This window comes from Moschus berezovskii, chromosome 1, assembly GCF_049115385.1.
Source record: "Moschus berezovskii isolate FMDL1 chromosome 1, NW_MosBer_1.0, whole genome shotgun sequence".
Classification (NCBI taxonomy): domain Eukaryota; kingdom Metazoa; phylum Chordata; class Mammalia; order Artiodactyla; family Moschidae; genus Moschus; species Moschus berezovskii.
In genome coordinates this window covers 65,957,112-65,973,277 of record NC_142460.1, presented here as the reverse complement: position 1 = coordinate 65,973,277, position 16,166 = coordinate 65,957,112, and the positions used below count along the sequence as shown (strand labels likewise).

Here is a 16,166-nt window from a genome sequence, read left to right as displayed (position 1 = left end):
TATGATTTCCTCCCTGTCCTCAAACCTCCCTGTCTTCAATTTCACGTAGTTCTCCTGACCCCTCCACAAAACAACTTACCTGATGATTGATTCTGATTGACACATGTTGTCATGGTATGACAGCAAAAGTCGATAATAAATATGGAGAAGATAGAGGAACAGACACCCAACGGAGCTAGAATTGTTATCCAAAGTAGTTGACTTGAAGGCCCCAAGCTCTTCAGACCACATGTGCACCTCACCCTCTTACTTCCTCACCCCTGCACCCTGGTTCTGGTCTTCTCATCAGATGGGTGGAGTCATGCCCGTCAAATCACAATATTTAAAATAAATAATTCTGCCTAGAATGAAGTTTTACAAAAGATTCAGTAATGACATGTCAAGATGCTTGCCAACTTTCAAACTTGAGTGGGAGGATCAAAGTATCCTTGACAGAAATAGGGAATTATTAGGACATGACTAAGAATTAAGAGGAAAGAATTAAATGTAATGACAAAAAGAAGCATTTGGAGTACTTGTGAATTTTATTTACCCATGCCTCCTTTCTCCCTAGTTAGGACAGTTAATAAAGAGTTGACATTTTAAAGTCTTTGTAACTATTTGAGACGGAGGTTCGTGACATTGTACAGGAGACAGGGACCAAGACCATCCCCATGGAAAAGAAAAAATAATAGTCCTTATTTAAAAGCCCTGGAATTAGTATACATATTATAAACACCCAAATAAATCCACCAGAACAACTCAGTGTAATTAGAAGCAAACTTGGAGAAATCCACCCTCATATGAGTATGTAGATTTTTTTTTTAGACTAATCCAGTAGGTTAAAATAAGCAATAATAGTTATAGGGAATGATTCCTTCTTGAAAATTAGATTAAGACAGGTCAAGTTTTCCTTCAAGAGTGTATTTTGACAAAGCCATTGGAACCTGAATTCCCTCAGCTTGCTATAGGAACATCAACTGGTGTCATTTTAATCCACTAACTCTAATATTTGGCACCATGTGTAAAGTCTCTGAGTTTTTAGAAACAATCATTTCACATCAATTTGTGTCACTTTATTTATCCTATGCAAGGGCAAATAATTTATTAGAAAAAATTTTTTATTATATTTTGATTTTTGACTTTACATATCAAAGCTCTAATATAGTGAGTTTCCAATGAGAAAATCCCTGTTTTTTGTTTTGTTTTAAGCTTGGAAATATTAATTCAATGTCACTTTATTCTTGGTGGTATGTTTCCACTCCTATTCCCATAGGGTCCATTTGGATCTCCCACATTTTTAGAGTCTTTTCTGAGTTCATATTCATTGGAGAGTAGATATGCTTAATTTACATGTTTTATTCTTAATGGGCTTTGAAAGGAAGAATGCATACATTTGTCCTTAATATATCTGAGGTCAAAAGAAAGCTTTCCAATTGGCCCAGATGAGAAGTTAAAACCACAATTTATTTCACCATTAATAGCATATTTTTTCCTTCCCATGTTTCCAGCTTGTTAAAGTGTTTAAGATTGCCTTAGTTCTCACTCCTTTGCCAATTTGTTAAAGCTGTATGATTTGTTTAGAAATCATTTTCACATTTTCTAACACTTTCATGTTGTACTTACTTGCTCTTAATGTAGAATGAGGGTCCTCCTTGTTGGCTGGTTCAGAGCTGACTCTTGCCTCTTTTTCCTTTATCCCAAGTTGTTAAGTGAATATTTTTGAGGTCTAAGAATTCTCACTTGATTGAGCCCCGTGCCTCATTACCCATTCATCTTGCCATGTAAATTTTAAGCTCAGTGCAGACTGGGCCCACAGGTATCATAACTAGCCTTGTTTTCTCAGTACCCAAGCCAGCATCGGGTGCATATTAGGCCTTCAGTAAATATATACTGAATGAATAAATAGTGAAATGTCAGCATTTTCACCTTTATGCCTTACTATTACTTCAAACTTAGGACAAAATTGAATTCATACTTTTCTCATGAAATATCAATTCCCTTGTCTTTTTATTTTCTGAAGTATCATAATTCTTTTACTCTCCCTAATATGAAACTCCATACATTTTAAAATTCTTCATTTCCTATAGGTATTGAGGCTCTGAGTTACACTGGTTTTGCCTTTGAGAAATACCCACGTTAGCATCTTTATCTTCTACTTTTCCATTTCTATGTCCAAGTCAACAGTTTCAGTCCAGGCACCTTACCCTGAATCCTGGGAATAGCATCTTGGCTACTGACTCTGACTCTCTTCATGTCCCAGTTCATCCTGGTTTCTGTAATACTGAAGAAAATTTAGACAGCCTGCCATTGGCTCACTTTTTCTTCATCCTAGAGTTAGCTTTCCGTCTCTTCTTTTCTTACCGAGGAGCATGTTTCTGCCTTCAGACAGTGCTCATTATTCTGTTCCTTCCGTATTCCTTGCTCTTCTGCATTTCCCTCTTCACTGTTTTTTGTGCCCTGCCTCTTGCTTACAAACATGCTCAAGATTTCCCTACCCCCAAACAACATATTTTCTGTTGACCCTATTATAGTTTTCAGGCTACTTTTCAGTTTCTCTTCTTAATTCCAGAATTTCTCAGATTAATGTGCTCTCATATTCTTGATTTCTCGACCACATTCACAGTCTTTATTCCTTTTCACTGGCTCCCACCCTCTTTCTGTTCCACTAAAACGTCTCTTGGTGATCATCAGTGATCAACTAATTGCTAGATCCCATAGATTTTTTTCTCTGTTCTTATTCTTTTCAATCTCTGTGGAAATTTTTGGCCATCCTCCCATTCTTGAACTCTTTCTTCCTTTGAAATTTTATTTAGATTTTACTCTTACTCCCTTTCTCTTCTCTTTTGCTTTCTTGTTATCCTGGCTCTCAAATACAGAGTAGAGATCTATCTTTGGATATCTCACCTATGTATCCTCCTTATCTCAGCTGTAAGCCATGCCTGTAATTATCATGTCTATATAGAACAGTGATACTCAAACTTTGATATACTTGCAAATCATGTGGTTCAGTTCAGTAGCTCAGTCGTGTCCACCTCTGCAACCCCATGGATGGCAGCACGCCAGGCTTCCCTGCCCCTTCCCTGTCACCAACACCCAGAGCTTGCTCAAACTCATGTCCATCGAGTCAGTGATGCCATCCAACCATCTCATCCTCTGTCGTCCCCTTCTCCTCCCAGCTTTGATCTTTCCCAGCATGAGGGTCTTTTCCAATGAGTTGGTTCTTCACATCAGGTGTCCAGAGTATTGTAGTTTCAGCTTCAGCATCATTCCTTCCAATGAGCACCCAGGACTGATCTCCTTTAGAATGGACTGGTTGGATCTCCTTGCAGTCCAAGAGACTCTCGAGAGTCTTCTCCAACACCATAGTTCAAAAACATTAATTCTTCAGCCTTCAGCTTTCTTTGTAGTCCAACTCTCACATCCATACATGACTACTGGAAAAACCATAGCTTTGACTATATGACCTTTGTCGGCAAAGTTATATCTCTTGCTTTTTAATATGCTGTATAGCTTGATCATAACTTTTCTTCAAGGAGCAAGCATCTTTGAATTTCATGGCTGCAGTCACTATCTGCAGTGATTTTGGAGCCCCAAGAAATAAAGTCTGTCACTGTTTCCATTGTTTCCCCACCTATTTGCCATGAAGTGATGGGACCAGATGCCATGATCTTAGTCTTTTGAATATTGAGTTTTAAGCCAACTTTTTCACTCTCCTCTTTCACTTTCATCAAGAGGCTCTTTAGTTCTTCGCTAAGAGTGGTTTCATCTGCATATCTGAGGTTATTGATATTTCTCCCGGTAATATTGATTCCAGCTTGTTCTTCTTCCAGCCCAGCGTTCCTCATGATGTACTCTGCATATAAGTTAAATAAGCAGGGTGACAATATACAGCCTTGACATACTCAATCATGTGGAAGATATTGTTAAAATGCAGGTTCTGATTCCATAGACCTGAGGAATAGCCTGAGATTCTTCATTTTCAAAAGCTCCCAGGACTTTCTGATGTTGCTGTTCTACAAGGAATAGTAGGAGTGGTATAAGGACGTAAATGACCTCCAATGCTGAACCTCTGATCTTGGCCCAGTTTTAAGAGTGTATTTTTCATTGTCCATTGAATATTTTCATTAGGATGACCAGGTAACAGTATTCAGCACCTCAAACTCAATCTAAATTAATGTTTTCTAGGGACTGATGCTAAAGCTGAAACTGCAATACTTTGGCCACCTCATGCGACGAGTTGACTCACTGGAAAAGACTCTGATGCTGGGAAAGGTTGGGGGCGGGAGGAGAAGGGGACGACAGAGAATGAGATGGCTGGATGGCATCACCGACTCTGTGGACATGAGTTTGAGCGTACTCCGGGAGTTGGTGATGGATAGGGAGGCCTGGCGTGCTGTGATTCATGGGGTCGCGGAGAGTCGGACATGACTGAGCGACTGAACTGAACTGAACTGAACTGAACTGATACTACTAAAAAAAGAACTCTTCTTCTATCACTTTAACTTCCCTCTTCTTAAGTTTGAAAATTGAGTTTCGAATTTTATTTGCACTTTCCTTGGTACCCATATCCTGTAAGGAGTCTAGTCTCATCAATTATTTCGCAGAAATATAACTTTGATCTGCTTCTTTTCCCCTGCTCCATTGTATTTCTTCCATGATTCACTCCTTTGTTTTCTCATCTGCTGCTGCTAAGTCGCTCAGTTGTGTCCGATTCTTTGCGGCCCCATGGACTGTAGCCCACCAGGCTCCTTTGTCCATGGGATTCTCTTGCATAGGCAGACAGATTCTTTACCACTGGCGCCACCTAGGAAGCCCGATTATCTCATCTGGATTATAGCAAGTTGAGATTCCTCCCTCCAGTTTTTCTCTAATTCTTCCACTGCTGATAAATTTAGCTTCCTTCATTACTGCTCAACTTTATTTACCTGTCAAAGAATCTCCCCAAGGTTCCCACTACCTGGTTAAAGAAAAAAATTACAAAATTTCTCTAAGAATCTGTCTCAAGGAATCTGTGAGTCATTCTCCTGACATGAGGCTTAGATTTGGTCTTGTCCTTTCCATGGATCTGGGTAGGATGTCATGCCTTCAGTCTACCACCGGGATGGGATTTGCAATGTAACCATTTTATAAATTCAGGCTGCAGAGTGACATACCCAACCACCCTCAGATGCTCTGCTTTTCATCCTGTCTCCTTTAGTCATATTCAGATGTACATCTACTGCCCTCCCTATTCTGTGAGCTCATATTTGAATTTATGCCTAGTGTTGTACTTGTCTCCCATCACACACACAACATAGAATCACAGAGGTAATTCTCAACAAATGTACAAATGAATAGGCAAGTGGAATGTCCAAAACTAGCTTTAAAAATCATCTAGCCAGTCCCTTCAGTCCCTGAACTTTCTCTGAAATCTGTAAAATGGGAGTAATAATAGTAATATCTCATAGAGATGTCAGAATTAAACGAGATGACACATGTAAAATGTGTGGAGTGGGCCAGGGGAGGCACAGGCTGTGGGCAGGAGTCAGAGATGAAGGTCCTTGTCTACATAGTAGGTGGACTGTCCAGACATCAAGGACGAGGACCTCAGAGAGATGAGGTTGCAGGCAGACCAAGGTCGAGGGGCAGTGGGGGGTACAGAAACACAACTCTTAGAAAGATGCTCTCTGTTGGGCCACACCACAACCTACCGTAGAAGGCACAGATAGAATCAGGTAAAAATTCTTGCAGAAGAGGTTGCAAAAAATGATACTGAATTTGCTGCTAATCTTCTTGTGTGTGTGTGTTTTCTCAGTTACCTTATATTATGTGATAATTGCCACTTCAGGTAAACTGTTCCATTTTAGATAGCACTAAAATCACTAGAGACGTCTTTCTTTTGTTGAACTTAGATCAGGCAGCAGTAAGTGATAGAGATTTTGGAAATGGTTTCCAGTTTGAAAATTATTCCAAGAGTCCAGAGATAGTGAGGACCTGCACTGGGCTTGTAAGTACTATTCAGGAGCAGAGACAAGATAAGTGTGAGAGGTGTCACGCAGGGAAACATAACTGGACTTGAAAACAGAGTGGACACAAGGGAGAAGGAATGTGAAGACAACAGGAATAGGAGCACATTTGAGAATGATGAGTAGATTTTAAGGTAGTTGTGAAACTCACAGATGATTAAATCATTGGGTTTGATCATGAGGTTTTACTACACTAACAGGTCAGACACAAGATTGCCAAGAGATTTGGGCATTATGAACAGTAAGAAAACAGAAAAAAATAGATTACTTTGGAGAAATTTGTGTTAAAAGGTAATGGCAGGAATAAGAAGTAAATATTAGTTTTAGTCTAGCTTTTCTATAATGGAAAATAGTTGAACAACTTTTTGACTCAGAGAAAGTCTCCAAGAATCAGGAGAAAGGATGCAGAGTGCATAGAATAATAAAATGGAATAAAATTACCAAGACGGTTATTTTTAGAAGGGAGAACCCTAAAATTGGAGAGGGATAAAAGAGAGTGAAGGAGGAGAGAGAGATTTTGAGAGAAAGAGGGTGAGGGCAGGTTTTATATCAGCAGTCGGAGTCTAAGACTGGCAGTAAGGATATTGACAATGGGGCATCAGGACGTGTCCTTTGGTGTGAAGAAAGAGAAAAAAAAAGTGATGTGTGGAATAGATGTTGTAGGAAATATAGTGATTAATCACATAGAGATAAAAGAATCACTAAAATAAAACATAAAAAGTCCCAAAATGACCACCCATGTGTATCAATCCAGGCTAGTTTGTAAAAGGACTAGACTTATTTTGACATTATTAAACTTCTCCACTTAGGAAAACTCAATGCCAGTTACATCATAAACTTTATTTATGATATTTCTATCTCTGGGGTTTCTAGCCTGAGTTCTGCCTCTGAATTTCATTAGAGTAGAATGTCTTATTTGTAGCTAGAATAAAATTTTAGAAACAGAAAGGATTCAATGATTGTCTAATCCAACCCCCATTTTTCAAAGTAGAAAATTGATGTGTAAGTGGGCAAAGAGACTCTCCTGAGGGCATGCTACTATCTTGCAGCTGAAAGAGATCCAAGCCAAGCCACTGTCTGCCTTCTCCATTACATTTGGAGGAATTATGATATTTTTAAAGTTATAATAATGACTATTGTCAGTTTTGGACTCTTGGGGAGATCCAAGCACAGAATATTGCCAGCTGAATCAAACACCACCCTCAACAGTTCCTAACCACTTAATTGGGATGTGAGATGTCCTTGTTTCTGATGTCCAGTTGCTGGTCAGGCTTTCCAGAGGTCTGCTCTGATGACATGCACTGGCTGCTACCTCTATCTTTCATAGACTTGTTGCCTCTCCAAGCACTTGTGCCCAAATTTGATTAACCATAGAAAAAAAGTGCAGTCAACTTTTGATCCTGGTTATCCTCAGACAATAATGGGAAGTCTCTGATTATATGGGAGCCTTAAGTAATGCTAAAAGAACTTCTGATTCATTTTAATTCTCTTCCATTTGGATTCATTTTACCTTCTCTTTGCATCTCCTTTTGCAAGCCCTGCAGTGAAAAGATAGTCCAATGTAGTACACGTGGTGTTAGTTTATAGGGCAGGAAACAACCCTTTTCCTGGCTCTGCCACTCATTTTCAGGCTTTAGACACTTCCTAGTCTCTCTCTTTCTTCTATAATAATTCTTGCTCTGCTAATTTCAGAATTTATTGTACAGAAACACGGAAATAAATTTAAAAATATCTGTAAGCTCTCTGCAAAAGTACCACATAGACATTTCTTGAACTTTCCTTCTATTTGCATTGACTCTATGAGAACGCTGAGATCTGGTAAGTGAAGCCTTATGCAATGATATATTATAAAATACAACTATAGATATAATGGCTTAAATCAGTATTTTTTGGTGATTGGCCTTTTAGAGCAACTATATTCTAATTGTAGAATGACCCTATGAGTACCAAAGTATCCATTCTATTTGTTTTGTCATATCAATTTATTTCTCTCCCTCAGTTCTTATCTCATTGTAACAGAGATTTGGAATGACAGACTACAGCTCAAGCAGGCAGGATTTCTTAGCTCCTGTCTCGGCTCCTGTCTCATCGAAGCAGGGATTCAAAACAACAGACTGATTACAGCTCAAGCAGACAGATATTTTATTAAATAGACAGCAGATAGTACACTCCCAAGACATGAGAGTGGGTTGACCCTGAAGGAGTGGCCATGATCCCGCTTGACTTCCCTTTTTTACTCCGTCTTATCCTCTTGGCTCTGACCTGTGCAAAATGCAAATGGGCATACACTCAAGGCCAATCAGGGAAGGGGGCATGTCTGGGCACATGCAAAATGGGGCTGTCATGTATTCATCTACATGAGAGTTTTGATAGGCAGTTGCAAGTTACATAACAACAGACTCTATTGCACATGTCTTTCCCATAATTCAGTCTGTTATCATCAGATGTCTTTATGTATAGAATATTTATGAACCCTTAATGGGCTGCTGGTTGCCTAAGGTTACTTCAGGACACAGCTGTGCATCAAGGGGGCATGTGCCAGAGTTGGAGAAGGCCCTGTGGTTAATTTGTATCCACTGTGTGCCTAGGGTGCATCTGCAGGAGTTGGAAAAACTCTGGTTATTTTTGTAGCATATCTCTGAGCTCTCCTGGGTGTGTCTGGGGTGGGGTTTAGCAATCAGCTTGCATCCTTTTCTGCCAGGCCACCCCTGGTTGCTCATGCCTAACTTCCTGCTTTGGAGAAGGTAACCCACTCCAGTATTCTTGCCTGGAGAATCCTATGGATGGAGAAGCCAGGTAGGTTATAGTCCACGGGGTCGCACAGTTTCATAACATATACGGAGTGCCTACTCTGTGTTAGGTTGTACAGTATTTTTATCATAAGGCCTATATTTTGCTTTAAAATCACGAAAATATGCTTCACCACTTTAGAGCTAAGTAGCCTTGTTTATGATCTTTTAAAATTTAGAACTTGCCTATATTATACAATTACCGTTGAAACCAGTATTGATGAGGGAAGCTGACTGAAGCCAAGGAGAAGGCCTAGATGCCTGCACTTTTATTTTTTCTGCCAAACTTGGTACAAGAGAGGTTATTTAGAATTCTTTGTGTTCAAAATAGAAAAAAATGTACAGGCTAGATTTTTTTAAAAACATAGTCTTAGAATATTTCTGTCTGATTTTATTCCTAGGAAGAGGATATAAAATCAAATTTACTGGGAGCCCTGGAATCCCCAGATTACCTTTGTTAATTCTGTAAGCATTGCCCTCCTCCTCTACCAGATCATGCAAGCAGCTGAGAAATGTATCCAAACTCAAGACCAAAGCTGTACAGGCCCATCTGCTCTAATTTTAGTTTTCTCTGCACTTCTCTGAAGTCTTGTAATAGCCAAGGCAGGGGGAAAAAAGCAACAGAAATTCCATATGACATATTTGTCAACAAATATGTTTCATAAATTGCTGTTGATGGTTCAACTTACAGGACACAGAGGACTAGTATTCTATAATGTTTGTTCCCAGTAGCAGTTAGTGTTTTGGCTGGAACTGCCTCCTCCACTTGTTCTGTCTTCTTGACTTTGGAATGGGGCATGGAGTCCAGAGAGTTGCTTTTACTAGGGAGAAGCAAGTTAGTGAATGATTTCAAGCATTTCAATAGTTTGTAACTAGTAAGAAAGCAAACTGAATGTACAGATACACCCTCTCTGTGTACTCACAAAACTACAACCCCCTTGCTGACATCATGGGTGTGCAACCCATACAGGTACACAGGTTCCCCACTTAGGAGGACCCATACTTGGTTTAATGCTCTGTTGTCACTGTCTTAAAACTCTTAATAATTCTTGAATAAAGGGCCCCATGTTTTCATTTTGCAATGAATTCCACGATTTATGGCCCTTATTTCTAGAGATTCTGGGTAATTTTTTTTTTTCATATTAAGAACTTGTGTCTGGCGCTTAAAGGGGATACAATAAACAATTTTAGCCTGGGTAAATAAGGGACTTTAGGGCTTTAAATAAAAGCAATTGATGTAAATCTTAGTCCATTTAATTTTATGGGATGAGGAGTAGGGGAAAGATACTAAATTTTTGAGAGAAAATTGAAAACATGCATCATTTTGTAATTTTCTTTTTCATAATCTGCTTATAAAACCTATTGGTATTGATACATGTAGCCCTTCTCATTGCTGTGTCCAAGAGCAATATACCCTAGCCTCCCCACTTAGGGAGGCTGTTCAGTTCAGAGCCAGAGGAGCTTTTCCTTCCTTTCTGTTTCTGCCACTGTTGCTGGTAAACATCACTAGCTAGATGACACTGGGCTGGCAAATAGATGGGGAAGCAGTGGAAACAGTGGCTGTTATTTTTGGGGGCTCCAAAATCACTGCAGATGGTGACTGCAGCCATAAAATTAAAAGATGCTTACTCCTTGGAAGGAAAGTTATGACCAACCTAGAGAGCATATTAAAAAGGAGAGATATTACTTTGTCAACAAAGATCTGTCTTGTTAAGGCTACGGGTTTTCCAGTAGTCATGTATGGATGTGAGAGTTGGACTATAAAGAAAGCTGAGTGCAGAAAAACTGATGCTTTTGAACTGTGGTGTTGGAGAAGACTCTTGAGAGTCCCTTGGACTGCAAGGAGACCCAACCAGTCCATCCTAAAGGAGATCAGTCCTGGGTGTTCATTGGAAGGACTGATTTTGAGGCTGAAATTCCAATATTTTGTCCACCTGATGCGAAGAGCTGACTCATTTGAAAAGACCCTGATGTTGGGAAAGATTGAAGGCAGGAGGAGAAGGGGCGACAGAGGATGAGATGGTTGGATAGTATCACCGACTCAATGGACATGAGTTTGGGTGAACTCCGGGAGTTGGTGATGGACAGGGAGGCCTGGTGTGCTGCAGTTCATGGGGTCGCAGAGTCGGACAAGACTGAGCGACTGAACTGTACTAAACTGAACTGAAGTTAAGTGATCTTTCTGAAACATTATTTTCACATGGGATTAATGATTCCTACCACTTAAGATGTTTTGTGACAATTAAATGTATTGCTTGGTGAGTCATTAAATGAGATAATATATGCAAAGCCTACTATGTGATAAAGATGAAAAAAAAACAGTAGTGAGGATTATCATCACTTTGCCATACATGTTTCTGAATATTATGAAGCCCATAGCTATATGTAACAGTGATCTTGAATTTGCATTGTTTAGTCTTTCTCACTGTGTTCTTTGCTTGACTGTTGGTGTTGATTTTTTTTTTTTTTAAATAATGAGAAAATTTTACCCCTGAAGTGCAGTCCTGGATGCATTAGAGTCTGAGGTTCCTCTTTTATAAAATCGAACAATATTACCTGTAACATACCTCCATGGGATTAAAATGCTTAAACCCATACAGTTATAAAGCTATAATATTAAATATTCATAAAAATATGTCTATTCTTCTCTATTCATTTAGAAAAAGATGAATGCTTAGTGTTCTCAAACTTTCATTTTGCAAAGTAGCGAATAACAGAACTGTGTGTGCTATGTGCTTAGTTATTTCAGTCTTGTCCGACTCTGTGGCCCTGTGGACTGTCAGGCGCCTCTGTCCATTTGATTCTTCAGGCAAGAATACTGGAGTGGGTTGCCATTTCCTTCTCCAAACAGAACTGAGAGAGCTGGAATTCTGTCAGACCATGATTGTGCTCCTTCCTGGTCCCTGAACTCACTATTAGAAATTAAAAGCTCAAGCATACATTGAGCAATTTTTTTCATGCTTTTGCAAATTAAAAATCTTAAGAAAAGCCAATATTAAATCTTAAGAGTATATGGGGGCCTGTGATATATTAAGAAACTTGAAATACATTCTGAATCTCCCTGTGGTTTTATAACATATTTTGCTTATTTGACAGATACTACACAATTCGCTATAGAGAAAAAGATAAGGAAAAGAAATGGATTTTTCAACTCTGTCCAGCTACTGAAACAATTGTGGAAAATCTAAAGCCTGACACTGTTTATGAATTCGGAGTGAAAGACAATGTAGAAGGTGGAATTTGGAGTAAGATTTTTAATCACAAGACCATTGTCGGAAGTAAGTATTGGAACTTTTGAGTGAGCTTTCTGTACTATTTTTTCTAACTATAAATTTTTATTTTATTAGTTGTGTAATATGAGCTAATTCTCATTTTCTGTATTTGTGAAAATATAAAAGTAAACAATTTGAGCATTAATAATTCAGTATCTTCTATAGTGAGTGTTTCTTTGAAAAATGATTAACACTTGACAGTAACAAATCATTCAAAATTTATTTGGCCATTGGTCTTGTTTTAAATCAATCTCTGAATACTAACTGAGCCGAAAAACAATACCGTGTATGAATATTCAGTGAAACAGCTGGGCCAGTGGAAATAAACATGCAAAGACTTTATGGGGCCTGAGGCTTGTTTCCTAACATCCTTTGTTTCAAACATCATTAGGATCAGTGTTGAAATGATAGCAAATAAAATAATATGTCCAAGTTACAGCAGTAGTTGTAGTTGTCTTCATAATGACTAGTAAGAATTGATTTAGGATAAAGAAGAATGAGACGAATGTCATTTTCTTTTTGTTTTTGTCAGGTAAAAGCAAAGTAAATGGGAAAATCCAAAGTACTTATGACCAAGTCCACTCTGTGGTATGTACCACGTTATTTTCCAGCACGGTCTTTTAAAAATGTCTGTATTATACTTTTATTTAAATAAGGAGGTGGTCCTTTTATGAGGTACTGAAACTGGATTACCTGCCTAGCTATCGAGTATTGGTATGTGATATTTTAGGAATTAGTTTCTTAGGAAATGGAGGTAGAAGCGTGAGACCAAATTATCTCTAATTTGTTTAAAGCTCTAAAATTCTGATATTCAACATAGTTAACCTGGTATTTCAGTATTCCATTTATTTTGAGGTTATTTTTATTATCTTCTGTCCCATGGGTTGTTTTCCACCATAAGATGTTTCAAGAGTGAATTAGTGGATGCTCTCCTTACCCTGCCATTGTTCCAATCTTTCCTCTATTTTCTAACATTTCCTACTTAAAAGAGCCAGCCCTTTTCAAAATGAGGAAGCAGCTGGTTTGGTCTGTGACATGCTCAGCCTCTGTTCAGGGCAGTCAGTGTCTGCATATTTCATGTGTCTGCCATCTTCCCGTCTAGAATCCTGGTCACATTTCTGATTTCTTCCTTAAAGTAGATATGTAGATACTTAGACTAGGAATTAGTAATTTAGATTTTTAACAATTTTTAAACTTTCTAATATGTCTGGTCAACTTTTTTTTTTTTTTTTTTTTACCAATTTGCAGTCTTGCTGGCAATGGATCAGAGTTATCTTGATGTAGTACCCTGATTCTCAACATTATGTATTTCCATCACTAAATTTTTGGCTAGTGTAATAATATAAAATGGTTTGTAAATTTCTGTTTCTGATTGCTGATGAAGCAGCATTTATTTCACTTATTTATTAGTCATTTGTATTTTCCATTTAATGACCTTTAGTTTCAGTTCTTTTGTTTATTGGGCATCTTGTGGGTTTTTTTATTGAATCATTTAAAGACACTAAAGAACAAAGACTCTTTGTGATATCATCTAGAAACATTATTGTCACATTTGTTATCAATTTTGTTTATGGGAATTTGTGAAATAGGCAAGTCTTAATTTGCTTCATGAAGTTATTTGTCTTTCCATTGTCATATCTTCAATTGCCTGATAATTTAGTAAGCTCTTCCTTATCCAGAGATTAGATAAATAATATTCTATTTTTTTTTTTTTTTAGTTTTAGTGGTTTGAGTTTGTAATCATTGAAACTATGTGGGTTTTGTCTTGCTATCTTATATGCAGTAAGGTCCTGCATTGTTGAGGGTATGTACTTTTCCCAAATACTTAACTAATCAGCTTAGAACCAAGTATTGAATTCTGCCATTCAAGGGACCATTGCTAACGTTCCTTTCCTGGTGCCTCAGTGGTAAAAAATCCACATGCAATGCCAGAGACCCAGTTTCAATCCCTGGCTTGGGAAGATCCCCTGGAGAAGGGAATGGCAACCCACTCCAGTATTCTTGCCTGGGAAATTCCATGGACAGAGGAGCCTGAAGGGCTACAGTCCATGGGGTCACAAAGAGTTGGATAAGACTGAGCGACTAACTCTTTCACTTCACTTCAAGGTCCCTTTGGCTTTGACTCTCAAATCCAGTCACAAGGAATAGAGCCACTCTTCCAGTCTCTTCTAGGACAATGCTCACTGTTGTGAATGGTTTCCTAGGAAGCACATCTTATCTCCCACCCTCCTGGTTGTCATGCTTTAGCTTACATGAGACTCAATGTTTTTTCTTTCATTCCTTTTTCACAGCAATCATATCCCAATAATTTGTGTTTCTTTTGGCAGAATATTTCATTTAGGGTTAGTTACTCAGCAAGATTGGGAAAGATGATTGACATTTTATTCCCAAGAAATTTTATATCTTTTCCACATCATAAATAGCCATGACAAGAAGGTCCAGGAAGAAATTTCCTGCATCTCTGACACAGAGCCAGATATTTGATCACTTCAAGCTGTGAGGCGGAGTACCCCCAACTTTAGCCAGCTCTAACGAGCTGTGGTTTGAAACTCTAGGGTATTTCCAAAGGAAAACCCAAACTAATTAAAAAGATATTTTGAGGATTCTCTGTGAGGCTTTCTTCATTGCTACAGTCTGGATAGCAGAAAAAAATGTTTCACAAACTTCCCTCTGTGCCTTTGGGTAGCTCTGGAACATGGGAAAGTTGTAAAAGAACCACTTGGGATAGCCTTTGACCATCTCATGTGACCACTTAGAATTGATTCTGAAAGTTGATTTGATATTTTATAGAGGTATGTATTTTTAGACTTGCCAGGTGGCACTAGTGGTAAAAAAACTCGCCTGCCAGTGCAGAAGACATAAGTGAGGAGGGTTCAGTTCCTGGGTCAGGAAGATCCCCTGCAGGAGGGCATGACAAACCACTCCATATTCTTGCCTGGAGAATCCCTTGGACGGAGCAGCCTGGAGGGCTGCAGTCCATAGGGTTGCAGAAAGAAGGCAGCATTTCAAGAGATACAAAATTAATTCTAGAGTTTTAAGACATGTTGAAAAATGTTTTTATTCATATATGCATGCTTACACCTAAAACTTAAGTGCAGCAAAAATTTCTTCACACCTTCTGACAAGAGATTGGTAATAGAAAAAACAATTTGAACTCGAGGCTATCCATTTTAAGAGATAAATAATATTCAGATGAAAATTTGAATATTAAATGCAGCCCCATCTTAACTTCTGCGCTGCCAGCTGTGCCATGTGGCTTGTAGGCTTTAGTTCTCCAACCAGAGATTGAATCTGGGGCCATGAAGTGAAAGCACCATGCCCTAACTACTGTACCACCAGGGAACTCCCAAATACAGCCCCAACTTAAACATCTTGTTATATTATATACTGTAACTCATGGATGTAAGCATGTGTTCTGCAGGCAACTCTCAGTACATTTATGCCAGAGGACACTTAGCAAGGGTCTCTTCTAACTGGTTAGAGCTTTTGTTATACTGCTTGTTAAATACTTTCAATATCACCCCTGCCCCCATCTCTAGAAAAACGAGAGAAAAGATATATGCATAAACAAAGCCCTGATTCTTCCTATGTAAGTTGTATCACTTGAGATCCATGTACAAAAAACAGATGATAATTGGGCTATTTTCTTCATACTGGGAAGCAAGAACCCTGTTTTTATCAAGGTTAAATCTAATGTCTACTATCTGTCTTTTTTTTTTAAATTTTGTTGGATTATTGTTGATTTACAATGCTGTGCTATTAATAGTTTCAGGTGTACGGCAAAGTGGTTCAGTTATACATATACACTCATTCATTCTTTTTAAGATTCTTTTCTCATGTAAGTTATTGCAGAATATTGAATAGAGTTCCCCGTGCTATACAGTACGACCTTGGTTATCTATTATTATATACAATAGTGTGTGTGTGTTAATCCCAAGCTCCTGATTTATCCCTCCCCCTCATGTTTCCTCTTTGGTAACCATAAGATTTTTTTTTCCATATCTGTAAGACTGTTTTGTAAATAAGTTCATTAAGCTTTGTTATATAAAAAATATAAAGGAATGATGGCTAACTTTAATATATTATTAAATAAGTTTGAAAAAACTTAGTCATCTGAC

The 16,166-nt window shown here is 38.3% G+C and overlaps 1 protein-coding gene across 18 annotated transcripts in view; it reads left to right on the top strand.

The window, feature by feature from the left end:
• The window catches only part of ABI3BP (ABI family member 3 binding protein), a 306,112-nt gene that overhangs the window by 122,917 nt on the left and 167,029 nt on the right, over positions 1 to 16,166 (top strand). For all 18 annotated transcript variants that reach the window (XM_055414325.2, XM_088836638.1, XM_055414393.2 and 15 more), the window contains exons 5-6: positions 11,873 to 12,054; positions 12,581 to 12,636. In XM_055414325.2, the coding sequence (XP_055270300.2) occupies positions 11,873 to 12,054; positions 12,581 to 12,636 (238 nt within the window). The remainder of the gene's footprint in view (positions 1 to 11,872; positions 12,055 to 12,580; positions 12,637 to 16,166) is intronic.